Source organism: Pelodiscus sinensis, chromosome 27 (genome assembly GCF_052426305.1).
Source record: "Pelodiscus sinensis isolate ZL-2025 chromosome 27, ASM5242630v1, whole genome shotgun sequence".
In the NCBI taxonomy this organism is placed as follows: Eukaryota; Metazoa; Chordata; order Testudines; family Trionychidae; genus Pelodiscus; species Pelodiscus sinensis.
The window spans coordinates 1,593,142-1,608,080 of record NC_143078.1 but is presented as its reverse complement, the minus strand read 5'-3'; the positions used below and the strand labels follow the sequence as shown (position 1 = coordinate 1,608,080).

At 51.6% G+C, this 14,939-nt stretch overlaps 1 protein-coding gene across 3 annotated transcripts in view; it reads left to right on the top strand.

Moving 5' to 3' along the window:
• The first annotated feature begins 123 nt into the window (after positions 1–123).
• The window catches only part of HIPK1 (homeodomain interacting protein kinase 1), a 34,965-nt gene continuing 20,149 nt past the window's right edge, over positions 124–14,939 (top strand). For all 3 annotated transcript variants that reach the window (XM_075910278.2, XM_075910277.2, XM_075910276.2), the window contains exons 1-3: positions 124–281; positions 2,680–3,757; positions 12,107–12,230. In XM_075910278.2, coding sequence (XP_075766393.2) covers positions 2,682–3,757; positions 12,107–12,230 — 1,200 coding nt within the window. In that variant the 5' untranslated portion in view covers positions 124–281; positions 2,680–2,681. The remainder of the gene's footprint in view (positions 282–2,679; positions 3,758–12,106; positions 12,231–14,939) is intronic.

The window sequence follows — 14,939 nt, the reverse complement described above, 5'->3', positions numbered from 1 at the left end:
CGGTGGCAGCCGAAGGCCCGGAGCGCCGCGGGAGCCGGAGCGGGCCGCAGCGGCGCGGGGCGGCGGCGCGAGGCGGCGGGGGGAGCCGGGCCAGGCCGGGCCGTGGGGCGCTGGGGCGGGGCGGGGCCTGGCGGCGGCGGAGCGGCCTGGAGGCTCCCCCCGGGCGGGGCGGGCCGGGACCGGCGGCCGCTCCGGGGCTATGATGCGCCCGCTCCGGGGCTCCGCACCCCCGCGTGTCCCCCCGGCAGCTCCAGCCCGCGGCTGAGACCCCCCCACCAGCGGTGAGTGCGGCGGGCCCCGCGCGGGACACCGGCCCTGCGCCGCTCCCGAGGCGGCCTGGGCCTGGGGCAGCCGGTCTGCGCTCGGCCCGGCTCCGGGACCGCTGAGCCTAGCGCGGGGCGTCGGACCAGGGACGCCAGGGCAGCAAGCGCCTCTCCCCGGAGCGTTCCCTGCAGACCGGCCACGGTGCCGCCCTGCCGGGCAGTGCTGCTAGTGGAGATGCAATGACGGGTCTGCGCCCTTGGCTTGTGGGTTACCGTAGCCCAACTTGGCCCCCTACTCGCCCAGCAAAGCGCTCCAAGCGCAGACACCGGCGAGGATGCAACCTTGATTTCCGATTGTGAAAGTCCCCCTCCACTTATACTGCACGCTGGATATGTAAACAGCTATTCTCTGCCAAGTGTAATGCAGAAGTCCGTATGCCTCATGCAGTTTCTGTCATGCCGGCGATTCTGGCTTCGTTCCCCCCTTTGCCTGATCATTGTACTGGGGCTATGCTGATAGGGAGGGGGAGAGGAAGATCAGCGAAGCAGTTTCACTTCAATTAAATCTTGCTTTGGGCCAACAAAAGCATTAGACTCACTCTCTGGGCCCTCCTTGTTCAGGCTTGAGCTGGCAGGCCAAGGGCTTGAACCACTATCTCTTACTTTCCAGGGGGGTCCTTTGACCACTACACTAGAGGGGTTTGTGTGTTTGTGCCTTGCATTGGCCCAATTAATGTTTGATTAAAGTGGAACAACTTCAAGAAGAAAAAAGGCTCTGTATTTTGATCATGCACTTAGCAAGGGAGCTGGTGACTGTTCAGCTGCCTTCCTACCAAGGACTTGAACCAGAAACACCTATATGCTAGGTGAACAGCCAAACCACTGGGCTAGAGAGTGTGCCTTATCTTTGCCTCCTTAATATTTAATGGAAGTGGAACAGAGCTCTCAGCGCACACCTCACATGAAATTCAGGAGAGATGTGTTTTTGACAAGACTTAACTGTGCCCATCACTAGAAACCACCTCTTCAGAGTGAGTCTTCCAGCTGAGTCTCAGGGTCTAGGTCTGTAATAATTGGAAGGCATTGCCAGCTGGAATGAGTTGCTGACCCCAGTCCAGATGCTAGAAGATAGGAACTGGTCATAGGACAGGTTGTTCACTTTAATGCAAGTGATTGTTCCACTGTAGTGGGAAAAGCTAGCTAATAGATTTCATACCTGCTAGATTGTTTCTGTTCAACAGATTGCACCAGTACCTGAAAAGCAAGTGTAGAGAAAATACCTTCCCCAAAATGGTTACATTATTAACAATTCAAGTTGTCTCTCTAGGTCTTCAAATGACCTTGTACCTTTCAGATTGCTGGGGAATCTATCAAACATGGTATTGTCAGCCCCAAGTGAGTCAGATGCAGTGATGACTTTGTATCTATTTCTTCCTCTCCTCCCCCCCCCCCCCCCAATTTAATTGTGCGTTATACTGAGAATTTAAGTTTAGGTTCTGACAGTAGACAGACAAGGTGGATGAGGGTCTGACTTGTGGGTGACAAAAGGAGTAGCTTATTGGTCTGCTCTGCAGGACCAAACTTAGTATTTTCCTTTGAACGCAAGGACGGAAATGTAGTTTGTCTCTGCACACTGTCTAATAGCAGGAGATTTCAGAAACAAGCTTATTGTCTGTTTTCAGCTGCCAGTCCTCCCCTAATGGAGGGTAGAGGGGAATTAGCCTTTTAGCTGATGTGACATACAGGATTTCCCATTTGCCAAGGACTGACTCTTCAGTTTGTAAGCTGGGTAGAGAATGAGATTTAAACTGAGAGACTGTTTAAGGGTGAGTGGGTATGTTCTTAGGTAAGCAGCTGCTGGATTGTCACCCTTCCTTGTTTCCCTGGTCATCTTGCGCTGTGATTCTCCTTGGAGCAGGTCCTGCTGTGTGCTAAGTGCCCCATTTCCCAGTGGGGATTGTTGGTGCATCTTTTGGAGGATGGGATCCTTTGAGTTCTCTAGGGCTCTTATCTATGTTTGATTAAATGCTCTTTAAACGTTCTGAGCAAATAAATTAAACTGACATTTTGAAGGCCCTCATTCCTGCCAGCCCTTGTTCTGTTACGTTGTGGCATGTCAGGGTGCGGAGATACAGATAAGCCTAAAGCCCCAAACCCACAGGGCACATGCCCCTTGGTCCCGCCACCTCTGTGCAGGACAGAACGCCCGAGCCGGTCCCTCAGTCTGGTAGGCAGAGAAGGGGGGTGAGGCTCCGAAAGTGGCACTTGAACTGCAAAAGAGGCTGGAGCATCCCAGTCTGGCCACTCCTGCTGTGTGACTAACCTGATCTTGGCTTGCTAAGCGCACAGGGAGTTCCTCGCATCTTGACCTGCGATTATGGGACCATTGCTGATCAGCTCTCTCTCCTCGTTTCAGGTATGGCCTCACAGCTGCAGGTGTTCTCCCCTCCGTCAGTGTCGTCGAGTGCCTTCTGCAGTGCCAAGAAACTGAAAGTGGAGCCTGCTGGCTGGGATGCGTCAGGCCAGAGCAGTAGTGACAAGTATTACACCCACAGCAAAAACCTCCCAGCAGCTCCAGGACAAGCAAGCTCCTCTCGCCAGGTAGCAAATTTTAGCATCCCTACTTACGATCAGAACCTCCTTCTCCCTGCTCCTTCGGTTGAGCACATTGTGGTCACAGCCGCAGACAGTACAGGCAGCGGAGCAACAACGTCCTTCCAGAACAGCCAGACCTTTGCACACAGGAGCAACGTTTCTTTACTGGAGCCGTACCAGAAATGTGGGCTGAAAAGGAAAAGTGAAGAGGTTGACAGCAACGGCAGTGTGCAGATAGTTGAGGAACATCCACCTCTCATGCTGCAAAACAGACCTGCGGTGGGTGCTGCGGCCACTACCACCACTGTCACCACAAAAAGCAGCAGTTCCAGTGGTGAAGGGGATTATCAGCTGGTCCAGCATGAGATCCTGTGCTCCATGACAAACAGCTACGAGGTCTTGGAATTTCTGGGCCGAGGGACATTTGGACAGGTGGCAAAATGCTGGAAACGTAGCACAAAGGAGATTGTAGCTATCAAAATCCTGAAGAACCATCCCTCCTATGCTAGGCAAGGCCAGATCGAAGTGAGCATCCTCTCCCGCTTGAGCAGCGAGAATGCAGATGAGTACAACTTCGTTCGCTCTTACGAGTGCTTTCAACACAAGAACCACACTTGCCTTGTGTTTGAGATGCTAGAACAGAACTTATACGACTTCCTAAAACAAAACAAGTTCAGCCCACTGCCCCTAAAGTACATCCGGCCAATTCTGCAGCAGGTGGCCACAGCCTTGATGAAACTGAAGAGCCTGGGTCTGATACATGCTGATTTGAAACCAGAAAACATCATGTTGGTGGATCCCATCCGCCAGCCCTACAGAGTGAAGGTCATAGACTTTGGCTCAGCCAGCCATGTATCTAAAGCTGTGTGCTCCACTTACTTGCAGTCGCGCTATTACAGGTAAGTACTGATACCTGAAGCTATTTCTGTACCCTGGCTTCTGCACAGGGGAACAAGCATTGGAGGATGTCACTTACAGGGAGCCCCATTTCCTCAGTCAATGTGCAAGAACCAGACAAGAGATGACAAACCTCTTCTCTTAGAAGGGCTTAACTGTTGTCCAGAGGGCAAGGTGTAAATGTAGGGCCCCACTCAGTCTATCTACTGATTGTGGTGTGAAACTTACACAAAGATAAGGGTCAGAACGACCTTCATGCAGTACAAAAACTTGTAACCACTATGATTTCTGCCCAGTATCTTAGTCACAGTTGGCATCACTCTGTAGGAAAACAATAGGCATACAATGGAGCTTGTTACCAGTGCCTTCTATTTCTTTCCTTCCCTCTATTCCTCCTTTCTCTACCTCTGTTCTCTGTCACCCTCCATGCTGAGCTCCCACCTCTTTCTTGCCTCATCTGCTGGAACGATTATGGAGAGGGTAATGCTGGCACATAGTGTTGTCAGGCTTTAGTGCTGACACGCAGATAAATGGGCAGGACGGGGGGTGGGGCTGTCATACAGCTCAGCTGTCATGTCAGTGTGTCTGCAGACTCAGGAAGACAGCATTGCATCACTTAACCTTCCACGAGAGAAATAAGCTTTTCTTTGCGGCTGTGAAGTCCAGGACATTTGAAACGAACTCTGAGGGTTCTCTGATAAGAACATAAGAACGGCCGTACTGGGTCAGACCAAAGGTCCATCTAGCCCAGTATCCTGTCTACCGACAGTGGCCAGCACCAGGTACCCCAGAGAGGGTTGACCGAAGACAATGATCAAGTGATTTGTCTCCTGCCATCCCTCTCCAGCCTCTGACAAACAGAGGCCAAGGACACCATTTTATCCCCTGGCTAATAGCCTTTTATGGACCTAACCTCCATGAATTTATCCAGCTTCTCTTTAAACTCTATTATAGTCCTAGCCTTCACAGCCTCCTCTGGCAAGGAGTTCCACAGGTTGACAACACGCTGTGTGAAGAACAACTTCCTTTTATTAGTTTTAAACCTGCTACCCATTAATTTCATTTGGTGTCCTCTAATGATAGCCCACATTAGGAACCTCTGCAGCACAACATTCAGAATTTGACTAAATAGTGGTTTTTAATGGGCATTTTGGAGAGCTAGTCCTTTAATAAAATGATCATAAACGGGGAGTGCGGGAGACTGTATGCTTCCTGAATCATTAACAATGGATGATGAGTTGGCCTGTGAGGTGGATCTTGATTCAAAGGATCTGTGAGCACCAGAGTTGAACAATTTACCTGGCTCCTCTGCTAGCCTGAGGGCTAATTCGGCTAGTCATAATGAAAATTACTCCTCTTCCTGCCAAGCCACATGTTTTCTGAAGAAAGTAGCTGTGAGAGGAGATTAGGACATAGGTGAACAGAGCTCCTACCTTGGCAACGTGACCCCTCTAAGGGTGCATCTGCACTGCACCCATAGCTCAAAATAGCTTATTTTGAAATAGTGCGCTATTCCAAACTGTCCCTTATGCCTCGTGGAACGAGGTTTACAGGGGTGTTGGAATAGCGAGCCCATTATTTCCAAAGTTATTTCAAAATAAACTTGTTTAAAAGACGCAGAATAGCTATTTCGGGGGACCAGAAGTATCCCGGAATAGTGCTGCTGACTAGACGCACCCAAAATGGGCAGTCCTCCTCTTCCTCGCGCCACGTGCCTGCAGTAAATTGCAACTAGCATATTTTGCCTTGTTAAACAGAGTATCCGCTGTTGCACTACACTGCCGAGAGATGTAGCAAAAGACTTGAGTTGTCTCCCCATTCTGTAAAATGTCTCTTGACCAATTAAAATGAATTCACCAACTGTAATTAGCCTTACCAATGTAAATGGCAGCAGTTCCTGACTTGTCCAAAGCTTGTCAGTGCAGTTATTCAAGGAGGCGGTTGGGATTTACTGCTGTGGTGCCCTCACAGGTCTCTGGCTCTGTTGATGATGATACCAGAAGGCTTGCTTGTGCGCTCAGTGATGTGTGCTGTGTAGATTTGTGCACTTAGTCTCCACAGCAGACCTGAGAGGGCCCCCCAAGACCACACCGGATCAGGATCAAAGAAGCCAGGCCAGGCTTATTGCTAAGCGAAGTACAGTCATAGCTGCCAATAGACTCTACTGAACCACATGTACTTGCCACGATGGAATGACTCAATCAGTGGGGAAACTCCCACTGCCCCCTAGGTCATTCATAGAATCCTAGAGCTGGCAGAGACCCAAGGCAGGACCAACCCAACTAAATCAACCCAGCCAGGGCTTTGTCAAGCCGAGACTTCAAAGACTTTCCCCCCAAGACACCACCTTATATACAGGAGCAAGCAAGTCACACCTCACTGCTGACGTATCAGGTTGCCTCTGACGCTACTTAAATAGCGCCCATCGTCCTGTACCTCGTGGTTTGATGAGATCATCTCTATCCATCATGCTGTTGTTTTATACCCTTTCCTGGACCTGGGTCTGTATCTGTGGGGAGTGGGAACCAAGGTCTTTTTTAATGAGCTAGTGAGATCATGTGCTTTCCACTTCTGACCAGTACCAATTCTTGCTCTGCAGTCAGTACCTAGCACCAGTAAGTGTTTTGCACTCTCAGCCCTGTTCGTGCCAAGTTCTCTTGGCAGGGGCCTGCCTTTTGCTCACAGCATAGCTTTGCTTTGTTAGCCATGTTTTCTCCATTGCTTTCTAGGCCTCAGACCTGGCCTGTGCTCCATGATCTTACCTTTTAGACCTTCATCTTACTGCAGTCAGTTACCTGTTGTCCTTTCTCACTCACTCCCTGCATGTAGCTTTGCAAGTGAGCGCCTCTGCACTGAAATAAGCCCGGACATGTTTAATAACCCTTTGAAGGAAAGTGGGCTTGCAGAGAGATGAGGTCAGTAAAGAGAGTGCACCGCAGCGAGCCATCTCTTTGCTCCTCACTTCGTCCCCTTTGGGGAAGGCAGAAGTTGTTCCAGGCCATATCGCTGGGCCCTGCTCACTTATCCAGAATTACTGTGACTCCTAGGGATGGGGGCAAATGGGTTATTGAGCCCCAGCAGATATCTCTGTCTGTGTAGATAGAGCAGGCTGTGACTTCCCTTCCAGTTCTTCCTACAGGAAGGCCTTGTGCTCAGCTCTGACTGCTTTCACAGTTCAGTGTAAGCTGCAATACATTGTAGTGTGACCTCGTACGTCAGGAACCTTTCATTGGCCCATTATTAAAGTAACTTTCACAAAGCTCTGTCTGTTCCTACATGTCTAGGGTTATGCTTAATGGAGCACTGCTTTTTCTCATGGTCATACAGCTGGCTAGGAACGTGATCCTTCCAGCCTGGGAGAACTGAATATTGAGACAGTGTCCCCTGGCTTGGCAGGAGCATGGGGAGAGAGTCTCTCAAGGGGCCTCTGGCAAGAAAGCTGCTTTCTCTGCTGTGCCTATCTTACTAATCTAAAAGCACGCCCATCTCCCCCCATGCGCTAGTGTGTGACTTTGCTGGAGAGGAGAGTATTCAAAAGTGCTGGCTGAGACAGCCTGCTTGGCTGGAACCAGGAAGAATCCAGCAGCGTGGAATCTAGTTAGTGTGGTGTGAAATGTACATCAGTGTTGAGGTCAACCACAAGCTGCTTTCTAAGCATAGAAACTAGTTTATCTTGGGAGAGAGTTGTGTTGCTTCTGGCTTATTTTCACACTGAGAAGAGCTCTCGAGATGAGGCCAGAGGGTCCAGCCCTGTGTTTGTGATAAGACTGAAACAAATTCCTGTTTTTACTTCAGTGGCAGTTTTACGACAGACTCACGTGTTTCCTGTCCCCTTATTGGCCTTGGGCCAGTGTCTTGGCCGCGCCCTCAGGAATGGCTTCTTGAGCCTAAAACTTTCAAACCTAGGAGAGGCTGCTGCATTTATATATAGGGACTTGAAGCAGTGGATTTCTCCAGGAGTGCCCAGCAGTCCTACATTCCCTAGCTTAGTGGGGTGTATGGGAGCACGGCCCTTCTGAGAGAAGCAGCTTTGAAAGGCTGAATGTCTGAATTTAGGAGCCAGCTGCGGTAGTGAATGTTCGTGGGTTGTCACTGTCCAGAGCAGAATGGACTGGGGGGGGGGTGCTGTTCCTGATTCCCTCACCCCCTCGCTTCTCAACTGCGGCGAGCACGATGGGCTGAACTGGCCCTCTGGGGCATGTGGCTGTGAGCGGCCAGGAATGTCCCGCAACAGGAGGAGTGTCGTTTCCAAACGCCACCTCTTGCCATCAACCCTGGACTGTAAATCCACATTGTGTGGTTGCAGCAGTGGCGAAGAGGGCAGCCTCCATAGGTGCACGGTGAGATCTGTGCACTGTGGTATCGAGCACTGGCAGCAGTTGGAGAGAGGTGGGCACCCTTGGTAGTCGCTGTCCCAGAACAGGCTACAGCCATGGGAAGTGTGTGAGCAAGGGAAACATCTTCTGGATCTTGCGTTGCCTCATTGCATTCCTGGCTGTTGGGCAGCTAGTCTAGTTGGATGGTGCTGCCGGAGCCGTGGTCCCAGCCAAGGCTTGACGTGGCTTTGTCAGGCCAAGATTTACAACACACAGTGTGCAACTGCTGTCCCGACGCTGACTGAGAGGTGCCCTGGGGCGGGGTGCTTGGGCCGGTTCCCTCTCAGCTGTTGTGCTACGGGCAGTGCTGAGCAGGCAGAGGCAAGCCCTGATGGGAAGGGGCCAAGCAGAGGTTCCCTGATGCCAGCGACGCCTAGGAGGGGAGTCACATCTCACGAGGCACTTTCACAGTGACCATCTCCAGCTCTGTGCCTCCCATTGCCTGCGACTGCTAGTGTGGGCGCGTATGGGCCATTGCGGGCAGGCAGGGGCACCTGTACACTGCCCTCCCGGGGGAAGAAAGGCACAAGCTGACTCTCTTGGCTGAGTCAGGCTCTTGGTCAAAACTCCGAGTAAGGGCGCCAAGGAGGCAGCTACCATTGCTGTGCTGTGTGTCGCTCAGCGGAGCCTCCATTGTGCAGCTGCAGAGCTCTGGGCTGAGCTTTGTGCCCTGGCCGGGGGAGCTGCTGTACCAAAAGCCCGGCTTTCTCTGTCTCTGAGGCTGGTTTTGATCCTACCTGCAGGCAGCAAGGGGAGGTGCCCTTGCCACAGGCCCCATGTGCTTGGGAATGTTGTGGGGCGGGGGGGTGGAAGTCTGAGTTCGGTGTCAGTAGCCTGGCTGGGCACTGGCGTGCCTGGAGATCAGAATGTAACAGTCCGGTACTGGGGGACTCTGTCAGTTCTCATTCTCTGACTAGGAATGAGCCTCCGATGAGTGATTTAATGCTGGAGGGATCAAGTGGGTGGGATCTTTTATTGGACCCACTTCTGCTGGTGGACGTGACAAGCTCTTGAGTTACATGGATTCCTCTTCAGGGCTGAAGAAATGGGTCCTGTAAAAGACATTTCTTCACCCCCCTCTTCTCTTGAATATTCTGGGAGGAATGTGGCCACTACGCTGCAAAATTAATCTTAGACAGTCCAGTTGCAAAGGTGGCGTCTAGCTCCTGTCCTGCTTCAACAACCCTTGCAGTGGTCACTAATTATAGCACTGCTAACTGCTGCCATTAGCAGCCCCAGCCTAAAAGCAGATGTGAAGGAGGCTGACGGCTGTTGGTACCAGCTGTGTCCTGAGCCAGTATGAAAACTGAGGTCTGGTGAGACGTTGATCTATTTAGCCACTAGTGTAAATGCCTCAGAGCTTGGGCTGTCCCCTGGATGCAGACACAGGACAAAGCAATAATCCCACCTGCTCATCCATCACCTTCTGCGTCCCTCGCGTTGAGTTGGGCCATGCACGTCATGCAGGTTTGAACAGGATTGCGCCGGGGTCTGCACCACCACAAGCCACCTCCCTTTCATCTAGGAGCTGGATGAACTCCCATGGGCTTGCCTGGGAGCTCCACACAGGTAAAGGCAGCAGCCTTACCTCCTGCCTGCTCGTTGAACACCTGCTGGGCAAGGCTACTCTGCTGGGAATCAGTGGCTGCCTTGAGAGGATGGGGAACTGGCACTTGGAGTTGAGACCCCTGATTAATGGCTAAGCAGGGCTAGTTTCCATGTGGCGGGATCCCTTGGGGGGCTGCGCCAGTCAGCTCATCTCCGGACCGCTCTGCAATAGCCGTGTATGATTCTTCAGCAAAATGGTGTCGCTCCGTTTGGGGCCTGTTTGGTAATGTTCTAGACGCTTGCAGGGAGCAGAGCACTTGCTGGGAGAGCGAACACCCCCACAGGTGAAGGGGCTGGGAATGAAGCAGCATGGTAGCCTCGAATGGGAACGACTCCTGACCAGCCTCCTGGCCCAGCCGGTTACTCAGAGAGTCGGAGTAAAAGCCTCCCTGCACATCTCTGTCTCCAGTGGGCTGGGCTGGTTTTAAGGGTTTTGGCGTAAGAGACTGGACATATGAAAGCAGCAGCCTGCGGGCTCGGTGTGACCGCCCTGCCCCTAGAGTGCAGCAGGAGGCCAGTTAACCAAGTTCACCTGTCTGGGAGCAATTGCCTCCTTCCCCGCTGACCTGTGTGGTAGCTGAGGAAAAGCTGGCGGGATAGTGTGAGCAGCAGAACCAGCGGTGGCCAGAGGTGGGCCCCCGCCCACCCGGCAGGACCTGGCGACCGTTCCTTACCACAGTCAGGTGAATGCTCAGAGGAAGTGGGATGAAGCAGGGCTTTCTGTGTCCTGCTGCAGGATGCCACGTGACCGAGAGCGTATCCTGGAGACCAGTCCAGTAGGCAAGGCCAGAGTCCAAAGCTGTTAAGTGAGATAAGAGCTTCCTTAATGAGATGATTATGTAACACATTTCTTTCTTGATGTGTGCTTGCCCATGATCTGCTGCCCAAGACTGGCCAGAAAGCAGCGCAGGCCAGTACTTGGGACTTTTCTCTCCTCCCCCACACTGGGGTTACAATGAAGTTGGTTATTTCTAAGAAGACTGAAGTTCTGGTGTTTCCTTTACTGTCAAGGGTCTATTCTGGTACGGGCTTTCATGACCCCAGGGCCTCACCATATGTAAATTCAAGGCTAGATTTCAGCCCACGAGCAGGCAGAGCTGCAGGTGTTTGTTTTACAGCTGTGTGTGTGAGGCACAGGGACAGCTGTGCTCAAATATCTCCTGCAACATTTCTGTCCAGCTGGGTTATGCAGAGAAAATCCTCTCTGGAGACGAGATTTAAAAGCAGCACATTGTTCGGTTGGTAAGTTCCCTGAGAGAGGCTGGGCAGGGGTTTTATACGTGATGCGGTCCAGTTGCTCAAACCCCATAAAAGAATGTGCCCCAACCCCTCACCATCACGGTGCCTGGCTGTGTTCTCTTCATTCGCCTACCCACAGCCCGTGTACTCTAGGGTAAACTCTCTGCCGAGTGCCCTGGCTTGGCGCTGCACACCACTCTCTTCTCTAGGAGGAGGCAGCCAGAGCCCTTGAAACCTTCCAAACCTCCCTAGACTCTAGCTGCTGATAAGCTGAGCTGAGGGATCGCCACTGGGTAGGACTCAGGATGTAATAATGGAGTCGATGAACCGAGGAGCAAATGCTTCTGGGTTAATGCTATAGACTACACGCATTCCCAGCCCGGCTCATGCTGGGTCTGGGAGCTCAGGCGCCCTTTCCTCGTGACCAGGGCTGTTGCCCCCTCACGCTGCAGCCTCTGGTTTTTAAACTGGCTCCTCTTGTGGGCCAGCTCCCGCCTGGCACCCACTGCTGCCTCTGGCACAGAAACAGCCATGCAGAGTGGCAGGGGGCTCCTCGGGAGTGGGGCAGAGTGCACTGGCTGCCAGCCCCACCCCCGGGGACTACAGAGTAGTCGAGTAACCGATAAGAATGGATGAGGTTACTCGACTATTCAGTTAACGGATATTAAACATCCTTAGGTAGGACTCCCCCCCCCCCCCCGTGCTGCTGTCTGACGTGCCAGTGGGACGTGTGGGGTGTATTGTGCGATGGCTGACCCACGCTCTGTACACCCTGTCATGGGACTAACTCAGCTGGCAAGGTACCTGCCATTTACAGGGGGCTGTAACATAGGTAATTTACATTGGTATGGGATGTCTCTGGGCTGCTGAATCCTTTCCTCAGGGGCTAGAAGACTGCACTGCTGGTTTCCTGGGGCTGTAAAGCCAAAATCAGCAGTGCTGCTAAATGAGGATGAGAGAGGCTCTGTTGGGCTAGTGAGAAATGTGGCACCGTTCCGGGGAGCCCCTGCTGGTGTTGCAGGGAAGGTCTCTGGGGAGCGCTGCTTTTCTGCACAGCGGGCTCGTGCCATGCGGCCAGGCACCGTTTGCTTTCTGTGCCAGGCTGAACTTCTCAATCTTCATTCACAGAGCCCCTGAAATCATCCTGGGTTTGCCGTTCTGTGAAGCAATTGACATGTGGTCCCTGGGCTGCGTGATAGCGGAGCTGTTCCTGGGCTGGCCTCTTTACCCAGGCGCCTCAGAATACGACCAGGTAAGAGCATGCTGTGCCTGGGGGGCGGTGCCTGAGCAGTCTGAGGGAGCCACTTTTCTATACCCCCTGTGAAATGGAAGTGCGCTAATTCACGTTCTGCTCTGGCCTACGCAGGCCTCATGTGGGCTCCAGCTCTTGCCCTGCTCCTTTCCTGCTTTGATCCACTTTTCTTTTACCTGTGGTAACGGAGGCTGCTTCCCACTGGCACCCTGCCTACCTCTGGTTTTGGCAGAGAACGCAGGGTCCTGTATGTGGCTCACTTCCATTTAATATACGCATGCAGTGTGTGGGACAGCCTGCAGCTCCCTTCCTGGCAAAACTGAAGTGGAGTGTCTCTCCGGGGCGTGCGCTACGCTCAGTACAACGAGGACAGGTCAGCTGCATGAGCAGTTGTCCCGGGGAGAGAATTTGGAGTCCTGCCATGCAATTCCTGTCACCTTCCTTCCTACAGGAGCTCTGATCTCTTAACGTAGACCATGTCCCAAGTGCAGTGTGTGTAGACGTCTTACAGTGTACAAGTAGCGGTGTTATCTGGTTGTTAGCCTGCCCGTGAGAGAGGGCAGCAAATCTAAACAGAACAATCCGAGTAGAACCCCGCCGACCACTCCACCTTCCCCGGAGGCTGGTGGTGGGTGTCCGGTGGTTCCCTGGGCTGGAGGAACTCTTACTCACCACCCCCAACTCCAGAGCTGGTGCCTTATTCTTATCTATATATAGAATCATGAGCTTTTGTGGGCAAAACCCACTTCTTCAGATGAGTGGGTTTTACCCATGAAAGCTCATGATATATATAGTATCATGAAAAATTTCCTAACTGTCGGGGTGGTTAAACACTGGAATAAATTGCCCAGGGAGGCTGTGGAATCCCCATGTCTGGAGATATTTAAGAGCAGGTTGCATAGACACTTGACAGGGATGGTCTAGACAGTGCTGGGTCCTGCCGTGATGGCAGGGGACTGGACTTGACCTCTCGAGGTCCCTTCCAGTTCTAGTGTTCTAGGATTTTATATATATTTTTGTTAGTTTCTAAGGTGTCACAAGATCACTTGTTTTTAAAGTTACAGGCTAATCCGACTATTCCTCTGAGACTTAGAACAATACAAGTGCAGCTTTTCCATCGCATGGTTTGTTTTGTGGTGTTGCCATTTCAGGGTCTGGTATATTTTTCTCTACACAAAACGTCTATTTGAAATTAGCTTTTAGCATTTCTTCAGCACCCTAAATTTCCAGAGGAAATGCAGTGGTACATTACTGAGCAGGCTGAGTTAGAAATAGCTAAGGTATGGCATAGTGGTTTCCTTCTACGGTAAGGCTTGTGTACTTCTGTGAATCTTATCTCAGTGTGTAGGTGGGTGGAGACAGAGGTCTGGTTTTCATGACTTCGTAGCGAGTTCTGTAACCCTTCAGAAGTGTGGGGCAGCCTGTGCTCTTACGTCATGTGGTTGAGTTTGACGTCTGCAGGGACGACGTTTGTTTTTACCTGAGCTGCAGTAGTAACTGCAGAGCAGTCAGGGTTTTGAAGAGACATCTCTGAAAATGAATACCAGGCTGGGCCTTGTCAAGCAGCCGTGGCCTTGCCTGAGATAATCTGCTCTACGGCAATGAGGCCATTGTAGCTATTGTGGACCCCAGCACCTAATGGATGCTGGCTGTTGGAATTATTGCATAGAAGGATGACACAGCTCTCCGTTGCACTGCTGAAAATGTTGCTGCTTAAGTATAAAAAGTATGAACACCGGTCAGATTGAATTAGGGGTGTAAACGCCGTGAATTGGTTAATCAGTTAAATGTGATGTCTAACCGGCTCACTGATTAAAGGGGGGAATGGGTGAAGGGGCGGGAGCGGCCCTCCGTCACAGGCAGGGGTTGCTTCAGCCCCCACCAGTTAACCGGAACCGGTAAGCATCCCCCACTGGTTAACCTTTCCCATCCCTAGCTTGAACCCAGATTGCTACAGAGGAAAAGCGAGGCCACAGATTCCTGTTGGCCCTCAAGCAGCACACATGTAGCAACCTGCCTCGTGCCCTGGAAAGTTCAGTTGCTCAGGCGGAGGGGCATTGGCAGAATTACGGGCAGTGATTTGGGCTACGCACTACGGTAGCAGTAACTACAGAGCCTAGCTGCCTTCAGCCAGTGTGTCCGGTCCTGCTCTGTCCCAGATGGGCTGGGTTTACCGAGCTGTATTTTTATTGAAAAGATACTTTCAAAAAACTGACTTTTTTCTTGTTGTAATGAATTGTCTCAGTTCTCGCTCCGAAACTCGAGGAGCAGATAGCGTTAGCCGTATAGACCACAAAGCCGGGGGAAGATTTGAGAAAGGGTGCTGATATTTAAAAGTATTCCTCTGCTTTATAATGGCGTGTCTTTTCTTTTCCTTTTAAGGACAACTTTGTACTTTTACTGTTGCGTGTTGCTGTATTTCGAATACCGTAGTCCGCGTTCTTCAGACAGGTTTCGTACACATTTCTGGGGGGAGGTAATTTATTTGGCTGCTGTTTTTACTCCAGGTGTTGATCCACTAAAAGCTACAGGAGATCTACATACTTTGAGTCCAAACTTGAACCCTGGAAGTCAGTGGGTGCTTTGACACTGGACCTGTTGCAAGCAGCGTGTTCAAGGGCGGATATGTCCAGACCCACCTGTATCATGACAATACCTAGATTTTTTTTCTGTGAATTGTATATTTAAACAATACAGATATTTGGTAAC